The following is a 19,363-nucleotide window of genomic DNA, read 5'->3' as shown; positions in this document are numbered from 1 at the left end:
AAATTACCTAGGAAAGTGGTTTCAGAGTTCACAACATAGTAAAAAAAAATTAGTTTGGTATAAGTGTGTCTCAAATAATTTATATTGTTTTTAGATTGTTTTCCTGAAATTAAAATTTCCCTGGGTGTCTCAATTTCTATTTGCTAAATTTGACAATCATGTTCAGGAGACACTGAAGGGATAATTTATTTGAATAGTCAGCTGATTGCCATAGAAACATTAATGACTATATTATGTTGCCTATATTGAATTGCTGGCTTGAATAGAGAAACAAAATGCTGAGGAACTTTAATAAAGACATTTTGCCCAAAATTATATATAAGGCCCATAAATGCTTTTAAATATTAAAGAAGAAAGCTACCACTGAATATAAAATTAAGCATATTTTTCTACAAAGGATATAGATTATTTATAGGCAAAGTAAAATGATTCACTATATTTTCTATGCATATATTTGTGTATGTATATATCCATATATATATATATATATATATATATATATATATATACTCTGCCTCTTCTTATGCAGATAAAATATTATAGATTTTAATATATGAAAATCAAACATCATTGCTTAGTTTGACTATTGTGTATTAGGACACTGATACATTCTTAAAAGCTAATGACTATTTTCATCCTTGAAATCCCAAAACAAACAATTGCTAACACTGTCAGCATCTTCATAAAACAAATAGTACCTCATATAATTACTTTTTGCTAGTAACTGATTTTAGAAGAATGAGGCAGGAGAAAGGGAAATATACACACTGCAATATTTTCTTTTAAGGAAAGGGGTTTACTTAGTCATTCAACAAATATTTGCCAAACACATTCTATGTCTAAGGTGCCACATAAGAACATGGGGATGAGAATGACATCATCCCAATCCTCAATGGAGCTCTCCATTTAATGTAGAAGCCAGAGAAAATGCACACAAGCCCAAGACAATGATCACGGGTGATGAATTCTATGAAAGGAGTGTGGTGCTTGTCTGTAATCCCAGTACTTGGGAGGCTGAGATAGTAGGATCGGGGTAAAGGCCAGCCTCAGCAACTTAGTGTGACCCTGTTTCCAAATTAAGTAAATAAATAAAACAAAGGGTGTCGGGGCCCACTCGGCTGGACCGAGATGGCACCCAGGCTTGTTGCCAGCGTGGACTCAAGATGGCGCCTAGGCTTGCAGCCAAGTCACGAGGCTCACGAGGCTGGCGGTGCCCTGAGCCTGCGCAGTGAGCCCTATCAGGCGCCCTACGGATGATCAGTGATGCACAGCGCCTCATGCTACCACCAGCCCGCCTATGAGAGGGTTAAAAAATGCGCATGCCCTAGCTGTGGGAAGCTTGGGGTTGGTGGAGTGATGAGGGAGGCGTTATGAGACTGATATATATTTGCCTGCTGTGTGCATTGAGAGAGGGAGAAGCATTAAAGAGGAAGCATCATCAGCAGACTCGGCGTTTGTGTCTTCTTTCCTGGGGCTCTGCAGGACGGAGCCTTAGGGACGCGATAAAATGGTGTGGTTCAGAGGCAGAATACCCATGTGTTCAATCTCCAGAAACACACACACACACACGCACACTCACTCACTCAACAGGCAAGGAATACAGAATTGATAGAAAGGGGAAATAGAGAAATTCCATAATGTACCTGATGTACATTCACAAATACATCAAAGTCACTCATTAAGCCAAACAAGAGAAGAAGGAAGAAGGGGAAATGGGGTAGGAATTGGAGAAGGGTTAAATGAGTGATGTGTGCATGTATGCCTCTACCATCTTGTACCCCATTAAGAAGTATGACTACAATGCACCAATAAAAAAATAAAATAAAGGAACTTAAAAATGGAACAAAAAAGTAATAAAATAAAAGTAATCAGGAAAGGTCTCTGTAACATCAGGAGAACGATTCATAGGGGCATCCTATGAAAAAGCCACATTTGCAATGCTTAGAAAATTTAAAGTGCCTTGAATGTGGTGACTGAGGGGCCCCCTGGATGGGATTATTATGGCAGTTCACCCATCAAGGTGCAGGAACTTTCATTTTATCTTAAAATACAATGAAAAACAATCACAGGCTCTTAAGCAGGGGGATGATATGATAACATGCATTGTTCTCACTGATTATTTTGGTGCTGTGTAAGGATGAGTAGGCAGGGCAGAAGAGGGGGACTGGTGAGTTATTCAAGGGGTGACTGTATTGTTCATGGGGCAAGAGGACAGACATGGGTGATTTGAAATCATTCCTTGGCAGTAGAGTTGAAGAGACATGGGTGCATTCAAGAAAACAGAAACCAAGGAGAATCTTTTGGTGTGAGAATGGGGACAGACCATGGTGGACAGGTGTATCCTGCAGAGAAATACTTCAGTGCTGTCAGCACACTCAGGACACCCAAAGCCACAGGGAGGGGTCGAATCACAGGTGGAGAAAATCCAGAAGAAAGAAGTGAGGAGTATCCAGTCTAAGACCTGCACAACAGGAGCATTTAAGGCAGAGAAATGAGATAAAGCAAAGAGAGAACACAAAAACAATGAAGTAGGAAAGAAACCCCATTCTAATGGTGCCACCAAGGGCAAGGTATCCATGTCATAGAGCTTGGTTTCCAGAATAAAAGAAAAAAAATAACTGTTTAGATTTTTCCTTTGCATTTGCTGGTATTCACCCCCTTAATTATGTGAAAACAAAGCCAGCCATTTCCACTTTCAATGGGATGACAAGAAATGGAAAAGCAGTGTGGTGACACGGCCCAATCCTTTATCTCAGGGATCTGACAAGCTTTAATTGCGTTGCCTGTTGAGGGCTCCCTGAGTAAATGTGATTGTGTCAATTTCGGAAGCACTCTCATGCTTGGTATAATGGATTTTTGGGTCTCTAGTTCAGATAAGGTTTCTATACTGTTCAAAATAGTTAGAAGCAATTTTGTTAGCTAGCCCCCCACAACTGGTTCCTTGAAATTTTTGAATTAGCATGCATAAGAGCTTATTAATTGTCTTGTTTTGAGCACATGAAAATACCATTATTCTTCTCTGATATTACTTTCATTTATAAATTTAGTATTAATTTCCATTTTTCACACTGAAAATAGTTTCACTGAAATGAAAAATACAAGAAGAAAATAGTTTTAAGGCTCAATTTTACTGCTAAACAGAATAAAAAGCTATTACTAAGTTGAGGTATTCACTTGCATTAACCACTTAATAGGGAAAATGGGTTTTTAGTTTAACTTGCTCTTTTGAATGTTAGAAAATTTATTCAGCCAATGTATACCTGTCAGAAAACAGCAGGTTTGGGTCAGAATTAAGTGATGTGAACAAGCAAAGTTTCTAAGTCTTTAGTCTATCTCTTTTCTGTGTAATGTAGTTAGTCCTCCCCCTATCACCCCTTAAATTTATTCCCTTAATTTCTTCACTTTCTACTCTGCATATTTCTCTGTTTGATGGACTAGTAACTGCAGTGTTTGCGATTCACGTTTCAATCTTCAGACTTGATCAAACTCAACCCACACCTTGTACTGTCCGATCTAAGCCTCTCTTTTTGCTTTTGTAAGATGGAAGAAAGAATACTGACTTCACCAAGTTAATGCAAAGAATAAATGAAAACTGCTGGAAACACCTAGGAGATCCTGAGATACTCAAGACCCACTGGAGAAAGTATCAGCTCTTCTCCTCTTTTTAGAGACTGATTACTTATGGTCAGCCGCAGGTAGGTGGAGAAGACTCCTCCTAAAACAAGAGCAAGAGGAACTTCAAAGCAAAGGTGAAAGTCTAATTAATTTAGCAAATTTAGTTCAACACCTTGGAGCACCCCTATGAGTGAACCCCATAACACTACTCCATAGGGGGCCCAGGATAGATAAGCTAGGTCTTATAAAGTATAGGGGGGTGACTCTAAACCCCTCTCAAAATTAAAATCAAGAAATTAATAAAGTGGTATACAAAATACTCATTTCATCGTGTTTGAGACTTCTACCTTTTACAAAATGGAAATTATTTTATAGGCATTCATAAAATAATCACTGTATTTGAACCATAAATTATTCAGAGTAAATATTTCAATGGGAAAAAGTTAATCGCATCAGTGTTATCATAGTTAGCTAATCTTTTCAGACCATCTTCATATTGTACTCCTCCACAATTTTTTCCTCTGGGCTAATGAGAATAGAACAAAGGAAGTTGCTGCCCGTTAACTAGGAGTGTATTTATGCTGCACATGATGAAATGGTACCAGGGTGCACTGACGAGCCGTGATTCGTAGCAGCTGGGTCCACAGCTAGAGAGAGAAGTAACTCCTCCCGGCTCGGGGTGGTGTGTATTTACCAGACCAAAAGACACCACCTTTACCTCATGCAGGATGATCTCAGCCAGAGAAGTAACGTGATCCATCTAATCAACCTTGATTGTTTTTGCATGTGTATTTTATTTTTGCACTTACATTATCAAATTCTTTATGGAGAAACACATATGCGTTGCATAATTTTCCATGGCTTTACCAATAGTAACCCACTTTGAGATTTGGGACATTTTTTTCTCTTCTGTTTAAAAGGGCTGTGTACATTAATCAAGTTTCAAAACATGGTCAAAACAGCTGGCCATATAAAAGAAAGAGCATCACTCCCATCTGGTGGCAGACATTAAAATATTGAGCATAATCCCCAAACAGAAATTAATCTAACTCCAGACAACATACCAGTCGATTAAGCTCCTCTTTCAGAAGTGGCAAACAAGAACTGCCAAATGATCCACCATATGACCTCAATTTGAAGAAGCATTTCTAATATAGCCACTATTTTAGATATATTTATGTTTTAGATATTATATATATATATATATATATATATATATATACTGTGAAATCACACCATGTTAAATTTTTTTTTCTTTTAAGGAAAGAAACCACATTTAGTAAAATAATAAAAGTAATTTATACTATTTTAATTAAATAATGATATATATATGATAAAGATGTAATTCTAAATCACAACCAAGTTACCCACATTAAATTTCCTGCTCTCTCTCTCTCTCTCTCTCTCTCTCTCTCTCTATATATATATATATATATATATATATGTTTTTAAGGAGGAAAGTTGTAGACATTCAAAATAAACATGGTAAATTAGGCTCACCCCCAAACTTCTTTTTTTTTGTGATACTAGGGATTGAAACCACAAGCATTTTACCTCCGAGCCACACCCCTCAGCCCTATTTTATTCTTTATTTTGAAGCAGGGTCTCACTAAGTTGCAGAGGGCCTCACAAGTTGCTGAAGGTGGCCGTGGACCTGTGATCCTCCTGTCTCAGCCTTTCAAATACTGAGATTATAAGAGTGTGCCACCATGCCGGACCCAAACTTCTTAAAAAAACAAACAAACAAACAGATAAACTGAAATACTTTTAGGGACAAGGAAAAATATCATCCTAATGGATAAAAATGGAATATGGTATGAAAATAATTAAGTAAACAAATGAAAATGGGAAAAGTACATTTTAGTGTTACCATAGAAACTGCCCAAATGTATTAATCATTGAATCTCATGAGGAAAGCATGAATTAAGGTGTTTCTCAGTAACAGTGCTCTCTGGACAGAGAAAAAGAAAGTGATATGAAACCTGATTACATTTTGATTCTTTTGGTAAATTTATATATAAAATGCTACAATGTGTAAGTCATTTAGAAAGTGCAGGTATAGCTAAAGAGACGTAGGTAGTGGCTCAGCGCTCAGAAGCTATTTCATTTCTGAATGTTGCTTTATTTCTGAAATCACTTTTGACTCTAGATCCCCTGATCTTAAATCTAAATCTTGCTTCCCTGATGTTAAATGCACCAAGGGAATTAACAATTAACAATTGTGAGTCACACAGAAAAGACTCCTTTAATAACAAATTAATAGATAACAAGGGTTAAAAATACTTTTAAAAATATAAACTTGAGTTTAAAATTTGTAAAGTATATACATTTCTAATCCTTTAATTTTTAGATAATTATTAACTTTTTGAGGAAAAATTTTAAAGATTCAAATGTACAATTCAAGAGTATCTAACTTCATAGGGCCCCATGGACATTACTAAAAATGAGCAGAGAGTTTCTTCTCTTAGAAGGTTTCTTTCCTATCAGGCTAATTCAGAACAGCTCATTGAACACCAATGATATTATTTTTATCAGATGCTTACTGTTATTTCTGAAGTGGCAGATTCATCTTTCGACAAGGAAATAAGGAACAAAATCCCAGGAAATTCTATTCCAACTGTGTTGGCTTGTGTTTTATTAGATTACTAATGATGAAAACTCGATTACTAATAACTTTAGAGGTTTTTACTGTGAATTACCTCTGATTAAATGTAGTAATTAAAAATTATTTATTCTGTTTTAATTTTTTCTAAAAAATAAAAATGTTAGTCATGACACTCAGGTTCTAATGAGTTGAAAGATATTATTATCAAGTAGTGAAGAATATGGTATTATAATCCAGGTTAACTAACCTGGATTACTGTATACTTAGAGCTAGCTTTTTCTATAGTCTTTTTGAAACTTAATCTCATTTTTACCTTTGATAATATGTTGAGTTATAAACTGTCATCTGTATTTTATACGAAAGGAGAGAATAAGGGACCTACTCAAGGTATCAGCATGAACACAATATTGACACTTAAGTCTACTTAACTCCTAAGTCTGTGCAGATATAAGCTTTACTCCAGTGGTATGAAAAGGATTATAAAATTACAAATAAAATAAACTACAAAGTTAATGTGTTTCATACAGAAAAATTAAATGGAATTATGATTTTTAATTATACAGAGAATGTTTTACTCCTTTGACTTCTAGATGCGTTGAATAGAAATTGTGTTTTTATATATCAATCTTATATCTAGCCACCTAACCCCATTCTCATAATACTGTAATGATACTTAGTCATACCACAAATGGGTTTTACTTGTTTTATTTCAAAATTTACATACTAAACTTTCTTATTTTAAGATGAATCATATTATGTGTGTGTCTACTTTTATTGGTGCATTGTAATTATACAGCAGAGTGAAATGCAAAGTGATATGTTCACATCTGCATACATCACTTTATGTACTTCTCTCCATGATGCCCCTGCTTACCCCCAAGCACCAATTGGTAGTGATACCTTAATATGTGGACATAAAATTATTTAAACTATTTCCTTCCTAACTCTCACTTTTTCTCTTCTTCGCGTCCCTTTATTCCTTCACACCTCCCAGCTCCAGTCCTTCTCCACCATTATTCGGGTCTCTTTTCATTCATCTGAAGTGCCTTTTGTTTCTTATTTTCTCTCTAGCTTCCACATATAAGAGAAAAAATAATTTAGACTGTTTCTTAGAAATGATTGCAAAATACTATCAAATGTCTTTATTAGTATCAAGTGGTATAATATTTTGATACACAGAATTATATTGAATTGACACATGCAAATAGGCCATCTATATATTATTTGAAAATCTTACAATTGATAAGGACAATAAAATAGAATCATCATTATCCTTTTTAAAATGATTTTAATATAGATATATAATTATCCAAAAATTATTGAGTTCTTAATGTTTTTCTATAGTTGAAACAGCTTAAATAGCATTGCAATTATCAGTTATTTAAATCTCTCACAATATTCAGCTATGTATCCATCTGTTCTGGTGCATTTTTTATTTTTATAATAGAGTGTTGAACAGTTTTCCAATATTTATATGGTTTATTCTAATTTACAACTTTTTTATTTTATTTCATTTTAATATGCTTTTATTGGCTACTTCCTATTTTATACCTTTGGGAAAATTAATTTCTTTTAAATAACTCATCTTCTTTTGGCCGTTCATGTTTCATCAGTGTAGAGTAACATGGAATGTTCTATCATGCTTCTTTTCATCTCTCTTGTTCTTGACCTTATTTCTTCTTTTTAATGCTTAATATTATATCTTCTTTTACCATACATTTCCCACAGTTCATACCTTGTAATGTTTTCATTGGCCACTTTGAAGAAGTATCCAATTTTAATACATTTAACCCTTTTTGCTTTTTTGTTCTATCAATTCACTTTACTTTCTTGTTTCTATTATGTTTATTTTGTTTTATTTTATTTATTAGTGCACGTAGTCATGCATCTTAATGGGATACAATGTGGTAGGGGCACACATGCACACATTACTCATTTAGCCCTTCCCCAGTTCCCAACCACCCCCCTCTCTCCTTCTCATGTTTGGCTTAGTGACTGACTTTGATATTTGTGAATGCACATTATATACATTAGGGAATTTTCTTCTTCCCCCTCCCATCCCCCTCATTTAAGTCACCTTATTTGCTCATCTATAGTTTCTCCTTTTCCACCTAGAGTTCCTCCTATGATTAATTTTCTCCTTAGCTTCCATATATTAGAAAGAACATCTGTTTTCTTACTTTTTGGGCCTGACTGATCTCACTTAGCATAATGTTTTCCAGTTCCATAGAAACTCTAATATATTGTTGGTGGGATCGCAAATTAATGAAGCCACTTTGGAAAACGATATGGAGGATCCTCAGAAGAATGGGAACGAACCTACCATATGATTCAGTTTTCATTGTTGTTAAATCCTCTTTTTCTAGTTACTTTCAATATTCTTTTTCTAATTTCTTTAAAACAGTACTTAATTTATTCACATCACTTTTTAAATAACAGAGGCACTTAATTCCAAATTTTAAACTGAACACAGGTTTTCTGAGTTTGTAAATTTTGTTAGAAAGGGATCCTTTCAGAAGCTTAATCATAGTTTGTAATTTCCCTTTCATCTAATCTATGAGTGTTTCTTAATTTCCTAATTTTTAAAAATTTTCTCATAAAGTTGCCTAATGCAGTGTTTTAATTTCCCAATAAAACTTATCTATACAAAAGGTTATTTATTAAAAATCCTTACTTTTCTAATTTATTAAATAGTTTAGACATCTTTTTCTGGGACTAACTTTCCAATGATGAATCATCTCTGATTGCAACAATGCAAAATTTCTCTAACAGGCATCAATATTGCAAGATAAATGTGTAACCCTCAAGGCACATTGAAATGAGGTAAAGTTCTGTTGGCTATTTTAAATACTTAACAATAGTAAATTCCTAATGCCGTTGTGTTTGTCACACTGAATGAAGTTTACTCTAAAATCCTTAAATTCTCTTTTGTTAAAGTTCATTTTTTATACATCAGAGCTAAGAGCATATGGTCACAAAGCATTGCTATGAATTTTATGCAATTAATAGAGTTGTATGTATGTGTTGGACAGCACTGGCCCTGTGGTTTAATTTTCTCACTCTGTTCCATATTTTGCTTTAAGCAATGATTATCAAGTTTACTTCTAATATTTCTCGATCTCTTTTTCTTAGTCACATGTCTTCTGAGAATTAGCAGTCACATCAGGCCTGACATTAAGATTTCATTCCAGGAGAGGTTGTAGTTAGCCTTGATAACACAGCAATAATGTTATAGAAAAATAATTAAACTTCTATCATAAAAATCATGTTTATGAATGTTTTATAATAAAAATAATTACGTTTTACACAGAACAATTTGTAGGTGACTTAAAGGCTACCCACAGGTTGACAGTGTGTCCATCTCAGCAGTGTGATTCTGGGGTCTGGGGATCCACACAAATCCAAGCAGGAGTTCTGAGGGAGGACGGAGGGACAGCAGGAGTGCATCTCAATCCTTCTTCAAAGAGAAGGCCATAGAGCACTCTGAGTCACAGAAAACCTGACCAAATGGGGCTTTTGAAAGGAATACTGTGTTGTGAGTTCTTGGGGAAGGGTAAAAAAACAAAAAACAAACAAACAACAAAAAAAACACTGATAAATAAGGGAACATTTTCTTATGGTAGGGCATAAGGGGGATGGCCTTTTATTACTCTTTTGAATGGTCCCAGCAGTAGGACTAGGACTAATATTCAAAAAGAGACTGTCCAATATTAAACTATTTCTGCTTAGAAAGAAATACTGGAACCTCTGGGATCAGATCATGAAGGAATGGGTCGTTCCTGAGTCCCTGTTCTATGCCTATTATGCATATTAATAGAAGAGAAAGGTAAGATGGTTGTATTTTGCGGAAGTAGAAGGCTTGGTTCACATTAAGCATTGATAAAGCCAAATGACTGGGAAAGACCCACAGATAGGACAGACCCTCCAAGAGGTCATTTATTAAAAATCCAAGAGGAGTCTGTAGTACAGACCAACAGGGAAAAGTCCAGCGTGTCTTCAGCTTGAGGCACAGCAGGTGTTGAGAGTCTGGAAGGAGGAGTGGGATACAGAACATTCCCAGACCTTAATTTTAATGGGGGTAATTTTAAAAAAAAGAAACACTGGGTACCAATCGCAACAAATGCCATGCCTTTATGGTCACCTGGTTGCATTGAAAAATTGTCAAGGCATTTCTAGATAACCCATACTTTTCTAGGAGGTGTGTGTATGTTTACCTTCATGGCTGAAGGTCTTGATACAGCTGACAATCCAGCATGATTCCTATGGAAGCAGAAGGGGCAGAGTTCTGGCTCGCTGGCCTGGAGGGCTGGGCAGAGGAGAAGCAAAAGTTCCCAAATGACTGTAGATTGTTTAAAACCTGATTTGACTTGGGGAAGAGGAGATGGATATTCATTCTAAAGAATGTAGGGGGCCAAACTGAACCCATGCTCTCTGCAGCATTATCCCTGGTTATCCTAGAGTTGATGGGTGACTCACACCAGGCAGGGAAAGAGGGCTGGTTGTAGAAAAAGAGGTCAGTTTTCATTTTTTAAAGTCATAATTTATCTTTTAACTTCAACCATATTCCCAGTGTTTCAGATATAACTTAATCTTAAGTGTTTAAAGCCCCCCTGAAAGAAAACAAAATTAGGCTTCTAAGCGTCCTTAATTTCTGGTAGTCAATTTCCCCCTGGGGTCATTCAGTAGGTGCTTCAGAGAAACTCTTGCTAACAGGAATATCATGAATTGGTTTTCTTCACTACTGCACGTCCATAGCCCGGGACAATCCGTCCTGAATTGAGTGTGTTCCAGATGTACTCTTGTGACTTCTCATCTTTGCCAACTTCCTTCTGTAGTCGTGTTAGCCAGATAAGCACCTCCTGATTTTCTAGTCCATGTACTGGCCCTGCCAGACCATTCATAGTTACTGCAAAGGACAGGAAAGGATTTGAAAGAGCACTGCCCACCAAGTGGCAGGTATGGGCAACCACACTGTCCTCCCCAGGGTCACAGTGGATGGTGAGATATAAGCGCATCCACTCAGCAAACTGAGCATCAGTATAGCCTAACATGTTGGTGACATTGTGGGACCCTTCCACCTTAGAGTCAATAACCCCAGTACTACTGCCCTCCTGGTAGAGATTCTGGTACATCTTTGCTGCAACTCACAGTAGCTTTGTAATCAGATCCATACAATCTTCATAAACCAGCAATCAGTACCAGATTTAAATAATACCTTTTGCATATGCCCAGGAAAAGTTACTTTCACTAGTGAGGGCTGTAATGGCTGGACCTAGTTGAGACATAGGGCATAGGGTTGGTGGGAAAGTTGTTCAGCATGGTGACAACATGAGAAGGCAGCACTGCCCTCTTTGCCCACTCTTCTGAAAGCCAAGATACCTGTTTGTCTGCTGAGATCTATCCAGTTACCAGCAGCCAAAATAAGTCCTCATGCAGGGGTCTCTCCCACCCTTAGTGTCAGGCAACAGTTTCTGGCATTATTATGGCCTCAGAATCAGATGTCCTCATCAGGATCCAGAACTGATGTTTCATATATCAGTCCTTTATGCTTCTCATGCACCGTACATCATGTCCACAGTGATCTGGCCCAGCACCATCTTGCCATGATGCTGCCTGATGGCCTTAATTCTAGCCTGTTCCTTAGGTATCAGGCTGGCAAGAACAAGACAGGATTCTTGGATTGTTCTCAGCTCCCAAGAGCTGGGTGGTTCAAGCGAGTGGAGTCATAGCTGGAGACTCGAAGACCTGGTGGGGAGGGATGGAGGGGTGAGAGCTGTGTCAGGAACAGAAGCTGCCACCTTTGCATCAGTGGCTATGCCAAAGGGAGAATAAGCGTGAAAGGAGGCAGCTGAGATTTTTTTAATCAAGGTAGAAACAGTAGGAGGAAATATAAAAGATGTAGACATTAAGAGATACTGGATACTGATGATGTTAAGATGAGTTACAGAGCATGCTTGGTATGGTGGTGCATCCCTATAATCATAGCCCTTGGGAGATTGAGGCAAGAGGATTTCAGGTTTGAAGCTAGCCTCAGAAAATTAGTAAGACCCTCAAAAAATTAGAGAAACCCTGTTTCCGAATTAAACAAAGAGGATAGGGTGTAGCTTAGAGGAACAATGACCCCTGGGTTCAATCTTCAGCAGCAAAAAGAAGAAAAGAAAAGAAAAGGAAAGGAAAGGAAAGGAAAGGAAAGGAAAGGAAAGGAAAGGAAAGAAAGGAAAAGCAGAGAAAAGAAAAGAAAAGGAAAGGAAAGAAAAGGAAAGGGAGAGGAATGAAGAGTAACGGAAGGAAGGAGAGAGAGAGAGGAACTGTAGAGATAAATACTATATAAAATTTGTTATAAGTAATGGGTAGGCAGAAGATGTAAGAATTCTGGGTAGCATGATAGGAAAATCCTAGATTTCTTCAACTGGGCTGTTGTTGTTGTTGTTGTTGTTTTTTTAACATATATAAATGTTAAAGGCCCTGCTGGTGAGAGCTCAGAAGGAAGCAGAGAGCACAGTACAGAAAACTTCTCCCACCTTCGTAGTACTTTAGTCATCATAAATAGGATGTTGGTAGAAATATGGACAAGAGAGGAGGTGCTGGTGAGAGCTATGGTGTCACTGGAAATAAAAAGGAAAGGAATAGAAATTGTTGCTATAGAGTGGCCAGAAAGCTCAGTTCAACTGATGTCTTCAGTTGTGGGAGAGTCACAATTGTATGCCACAAGATATTTAGCTGAATTCTTCCTAAGCCAAGTGTTGAAAACATGACCTGCTTTCTGGCTTCGTACAGAAAAATGTCGGAGAAGAGGTGTAAATAGAAGGAAGAATTGTTAAGCTAAAAGGAAACATGATTTGATTATTTGGAAAATTTTCAGCCTATGAAGACTGCAAGAGGCACTAAAAAGTAGGATATTCACTTTCAGGAAAACATGCTTAGGAAGAAAGTCAACTGTTTGATAATTTCTACTAGTGTCTTGTAAGGATAAAAAGTTCTGAGTGTTTAGTCTAATGGAGATTGCTATGTAGAGACTAATCATGTGATTTGTGGGTTCCTTCTACCATGTAAACAGTGGCAAAAGTGGAGATGGGGCTATCCAAGAAAGATCTCTGGAAAAGACTATTTTAATATGGTATGAACCCCAGATATACTGGAAAAGTCACTAGTCTCTTGAGATTATCCACAGAAACACTGACAGCTTTGATTAAAATGTTTAGGAAAAGTATGTAATTTTAAAAGTTAATTATAATTCCAAATCCCATTTGTAGGACATAGGGTAATAAAAATACTAAAATGATAATATGTCAACTAAAGTGGGCTGAATATTATTCCTGAAATATATACTTGTTCTAATTTCTGGAGACTGTATGTATACATGTTTCCTTAATGGCAAAAGGAGCTTTCCAGATGTGATTTGGTTAAGCATATTGTGATGGGGAGATTTCGCTGGTATATTTGGGTGGGTCCAACATATAGCAGAGTCTCTGTTACAGGAAGACAAGAAGGTCAGTGTCATAGAGGAGTTGTGCAAAACAAAGAAAAGGTAAAGAAGAGAAAGAAATTTGAAAATGCTATATTGGCTCTTTTTCTGTGGTACTATGAATGAAACTCATGGGCATTCTACCTCCAAAGCTATATCTATAGCCCTATTTTTTTTTTTTTTTTTTGGTGGTGGTGGTACTGGGGTTCCTGGAAGCCCTTATACCTCCGGACTACACTCCCAGACCTATTTTATACTTTTTATTTGGAAACAGGGTCTCTTAAACCAGCGCGGCTGACTTTGAACATGCACGATCCTCCTGTCTCTGCCTCCCAAGAGCGGGGATTACAAGCGTGCGCCACCACGCCCAGCCTCTTATAGCCCTATTTTTTTTATTCTTTATTTTGAAACAAGGTCTCACTAAGTTGCAGAGGGCCTCACTAAATAGCTGAGGCTTGCCATGAACTGCGATCTTCTTGCCTCAGCCTCCCAAATGCTGGGATAACAAGCATATACCACCATACCTGGCTATAATGGCTCTATTGGAAGACAGAGGAAGAGACCAAAGAAAGCAAGTTGGAAAGAATTTGGAAAAGGCAAGAAAATGACTTTCTGCTAAAGACTCTGGATAGAATGCAGCCTGCCAGTACTTCAGCTTTAGAACTTCCAACCTCTAAAACCATCAAGCAATAAACTTGCATTGCTTCAAGCCATTCACTTGAAGGTAAGTTGTTAGAGCAGCAAATCAAGAAAAGTACCCTTCAACTTGGTGTGGTTTAATAATCCTCAATAAATATACCCTAAAAGGCTGAATTTTCATATTCCAGAAATTTCAGAGTTAAAATTGCAAAGAACATGCCACACAAGACACTAAAAATTAACTTTCAAAACTTAAACTCTTGATGATATCTTTTTCCTGTTGACAGTCATCGTGTAGAAATGTGTCAACTCTGACAGCTGAGAAATGGAACATCTCACCATTCCAACAAGATGAATTGGGCCTTGTAAACTGAAAAATGTAATTAAAAAAAAAAATATATATATATTACACTTAAATAGTCAACGCAGCTTTTCCTAACTGTGCATTAGCATCTGAAAGTGAGCAAGAGATGGTTTATTTAGACTTTAAATACTTGACAGGGCCCCCTCTTCAATTACCTCATCAACTTAATTTCCAAAATCATATGAATAGTTTTTAAAAGCCACTTTGAATCTTGTAGGGCAATGAGATCGTCCATGCTTCAGGAAATAACATATATTTGGTAATCAGTAGTATGGCATAACTAATTCTCTTTTAAGGACTTCTAAACTCTTGAAGGCTCCCGAGAGAATAATGAGAGAATCATATACATGTAACGAGTGTGGGAAAGCTTCCCTTACCTGTGTAACAAGTGGCTCCAACAGCCTCTCCACTGTAAGCGTTCGGATTTCCAAACTTTTGGGGTCCCATTTTAAAATGATAGGTGAAGTCGCCGAAGTCATGCTCCCTATAGGAAAACACGGTATTAGTTAGAAATGCAAGTCATAGAAATAAGCCGTCACCGTGTGGATTAAAAAAGAACAAATCACTGAAATTTAGAACAAATTCAAGGATTGGGTTTGGCCCGGGAATGGCAAGTCAGTGATGGGGAAATCAACACCTGCACTGTGTGAGGTGCGCTATTGGAGTAAGCTTGAAAATAGAAGTCTCCTGGGAACCTGTGTCCATTAGACCAACTCTCAGGACCTGGCTGCCACTGGAATATTCCATTCACCTAACATGTAGTGCATATACCCATCTGCTATCTGAAACTGATGGCTTAATATTAGAGACAGTCAAGTCAGTGAGTATTCAGTCTTGGTATGGCACATGTTATCAATGAATCAGGAGAAAGCTGTATGGGAGAACTGAGGAAGGGAGATTAAAGTCAGTCTGAGGAGAGCAACAAAGACTACCATGAAACAAAGTTAACAGGCGCAGGTCCACATGTCATTACAAAAGGCTAAAGTGTTTTATTCATAAATGACCACTGAAAACATCAGATAACTTGCAAACTGGGTACCAATGGTTTTAAAAATTAGCGTGTAGCTACTTACATTCTCTCTGATTACTCACTGCATTTACATTCCTGTCCCAGAAAATCTGTATCTGATAAGGTTATTTATCTCATTCTAAAGCAATCCTTGATTACCTAAGAACTACTGACAAGTGGGTAGCAGCCTCTCACATATCAGGCACAAACTGTGGTCCTGGCCTCAAGAAAATAAATTATACATTCTATCAGGGCTATGTTTCTCATCAAGAAATTGCTGAATATATTTTGACATGTAGCCACTGGATAAGCAACCTTAGACTGTAGAAAATGAATCTGAATCATTTTCTTTAATACCAACATAAATCAAAATGTTCATAGCTATTCTCTTCTGAATCAATATCTCTACTCAATCCCATCTTTATAAATCAATATAGATGATTATTTCTACTAGAATTAACACTACAAAGAAGGTCTATCACAATAGGCGTGAGTAGCAAAGTGCTTTTTCATTGGCCCTCCTATAGCTAATCTTTCTGAAAATAGCCCCAACCAATATGCTCCAGAAAAAAAAAAAATAAAGAAGAAGGTGAAGACACAATGTGCTGGTATTTTAACTCTTTCCAAATGCTATGTTTTAGATAAACTAAGCACAGCCATCCAACTACACAGACCGATTTAGACTCTGGTTCCTTTACAACAACAATAGTTGGCACTAACATGCTGCCTGTCCTCCAAAAACTCTAAAAACACTTTACACATTTCTCATTCACACTAACAACTGCCACAGAGAAGCTTTAACAGGCACAGAACTCTGCTGCTGGGCAGCATACCTATTCATGCTGTGGAAAAATAAAGATGCCAGATGCTTCCTGCATACACTGGGGTTCCTTCATCTCTACTTATGCCAGACCTAAGTGATTTGAGTCCAGTATTTATAACCAGTTATTGCAAGTTTCTGGAGCTATTCCCTGAGGATGTTTTTCACATGCTGAGGGGATGATGGGGGGCATAATACTGCTGATGAACAAGGAAGTCCTTAAGAAATCCAGGTAACTAGCAGTACAGTCATTTTAACACGATAGTACAAGGGACCTTGTGAGACTGTAGAGAATTTCCATTTAAACACAGGCATGCTAGTGTACATAAGCTGGTGGATTATGGAAAGCACGCAGTCTTCTGTGCATGTTCTAATATATATAACTTTTCAAAACTGACACAAAAAAATCTGGAGTGAGAACCAAAAATGTTGGCATAGTTAAACAAGAAACGCTAAAACAAACAAAAGAGCATACTTCAAATAAAAACGAGCAACACTCCTGAACAAAACCTTCAAGTAGTCTGTGAGCCCAGGGGCGGCATTAGTCACAGCTTGGAGTCCTGAAGGTCACAGAAGTCTCACAACTCGAAAAAAAAAAATGAGTTAGTGTTCCTGGATAAATCACTCAGTTTATTCCTTTGGAGATCAATCTTCTTAGTCATTTCTTGTGACACAGATAATATTCAATAGAAATAAGCAAGGAAAGTTTACATGGTAAAAATGTGTTCAAGGCAGAAACTCAGTCATAAGCATGTTAAATGCTATTTTCCCATGTCATGTTGCTTTTTTTTTTTTTTGTATTTGGGACTTAAACAAGTTACTCTGTTCCTACACCATAATCTCTCCACCATTTGATTTATTCCCACATTAGCCAACACCAAATTGGAAGCGAAGGTGGGCTATAAAATTCCTGTCTCTAAATGCAGGATGTTGACAGCTACAATTCCTATTGTTTTGCCTCTGAGGAGCATCTTAGCTTTACCTCAGCTACTGAATACTGCTTAAAGAGAAGTAGCTTCCCTGGCTTCAGTGCATGAGCCAGTATAATCCTTGCACTCTGCTCTTTCTAGAAAAACAAAACAAAACATAGGCTTTTAAGGTAGGCTGGGTGATTTTTTCAGTAGTCCCCATCCTCACCTGTATGAGAAGAGAATCCTTTCCTTCCCTGCTGATGCTGGAGCTTTAGCCAAAGGAACATTAGAAACTATGTGAGTAGCTGGGCGTGGTGGCGCATGCTTGTAATCCCCGTGCTTGGGAGGCTGAGATAGGAGGAACGCACTGGTTCGAAGCCAGCCTCAGTTACTTAGTGAGGATCTCAGCAATTAAGTGAGACCCTGTTTCCAATAAAATATAATAAAATATATAATATAATAAACATATATAAATATATATATATATAAATAAATAATATATATATATATGTATATATATATAATAAAATATAAAATAGGTCTGGGAGTATAGCCCGGAGTTAGAAAGCCTCTGGGTTTCACCCCCAGTACCACCAAAACAAACAAACAAACAAACAACAACAAAAAAAAAAAACAGAGAAAGAGAGAGACTATGAGAGTAGACATTTGCATTGTAGACATCTGCACTGTGCTTACTTAGCCAGGCTTGCCCTTTGTGCTACCTCTTTCTGCCATAAGAGTCACCTGCAACCCACTGCTCCAGAAAAGAAAAAAATATATATATAACAAACCAGAATCTGGCTGCAGTTGATTTTGAGCTGCAGAAGAAGCCAAGCATGAGAAGGAGAGAGGGGGTAGGAAATGGGATGGGAATTGGGAAAGGCCCAAGGGACTATGACTCCAGCTCTTTCAACTTTTTCTTTTAAAACAGGGTCTTCTCATTGGATTGCTAAGAGTATTTCTAAGTTTCTGGATGACAGGCTATCTTCAGAAAAAGTTAATGACTAAAAATATCTGCCATTATCAGATGGGTCCAAAGTTGAGGGAGTTACTTAAGCTTCGGTTTCATCACTTATAAAACAAGAATAATGCAAACCTTATATTATTAGTGGATGTGATCTGAAAATCAATGGGTAATTGTATTACGTAAAAATGATGGACTTTCTTCTTTGCAATTGTGTCCACATAGTCAACACTCAACTCATGTGGACGTGCATGGGGATGAGCAGCTACTGAGAATTTTTCAAATGGGATGCCTGAAAGCATAGATGAATTGCAAACTAAGAAAGAGATAAATATAAAAAAAATCTCTAAACTTTTTAGTATTTAAGAGTCAAGTCTGGCCAGGCATGATGGCGCATGCTCGCAATTCCGGCATCCGGGAGGCTGAAACAGGAGGAGCATAGTTTGCACACAGCCTCAGCTACTTAATGATGCCCTTTGCAACTCTGAGACCCTGTTTCAAAATAAAAAATAAAAACTAGGGCTGGGAGTATACCACGGAGGTATGTCCCTGGGTTTCATTCCCTGTACTGAAGAAAAAAAAAAAAAAAGAAGTCTGGAAAATGTGAATTACATTGATTATTTCATGAGTAATACGATGCTGGATATTGAATCTTTCTTTCGTAGTATTATACCACACTTACAAATGGGGAAACCAAGACCTAAAACAGTTAAGAAAATTGATAATGATCATAAACTTTTAATGTAAACTGCCTTAGCTTCAGAGTCTATGGTTTCAAGATGATCATTTCTAGCTTGCAAAGAAGAATCCTGAGATTTAGGCCAGTTGTACCACGGGGCCCCTGAATCATTGGATGAAGATTAAGATATGAACAAGAATAAAAAAAAAATAACTAAGAGCCAGTCCCTCCTGGACAGAAAGGGAAAAAACAGAGGAGAAATATAAATGGATGTTTGATTAAATAAGGGATA

At 37.1% G+C, this 19,363-nt stretch overlaps 1 protein-coding gene and 1 pseudogene across 5 annotated transcripts in view; both read right to left on the bottom strand.

Moving 5' to 3' along the window:
* CTNNA2 (catenin alpha 2) overlaps positions 1-15,167 on the bottom strand; it is a gene marked incomplete at both ends in the record, with an annotated part of 1,014,669 nt that extends 999,502 nt beyond the window's left edge. For all 4 annotated transcript variants that reach the window (XM_080711157.1, XM_080711158.1, XM_080711159.1 and 1 more), the window contains one exon: positions 15,066-15,167. In XM_080711157.1, coding sequence (XP_080567283.1) covers positions 15,066-15,167 — 102 coding nt within the window. The remainder of the gene's footprint in view (positions 1-15,065) is intronic.
* LOC308274395 (citrate synthase, mitochondrial-like) lies at positions 10,939-14,923 on the bottom strand (annotated as a pseudogene). The gene is made up of 2 exons: positions 14,844-14,923; positions 10,939-11,920 (listed from the first exon to the last, which is right to left on the bottom strand). The product of its transcript is annotated as a citrate synthase, mitochondrial-like (transcript).
* Positions 15,168-19,363: the final 4,196 nt, after the last annotated feature.

Source organism: Muscardinus avellanarius, assembly GCF_963383645.1.
Source record: "Muscardinus avellanarius genome assembly, chromosome: 15".
NCBI classification, from domain to species: Eukaryota; Metazoa; Chordata; class Mammalia; order Rodentia; family Gliridae; genus Muscardinus; species Muscardinus avellanarius.
Note: the sequence above shows the minus strand (reverse complement) of the source record. Positions and strands in the feature narration are given on the sequence as shown.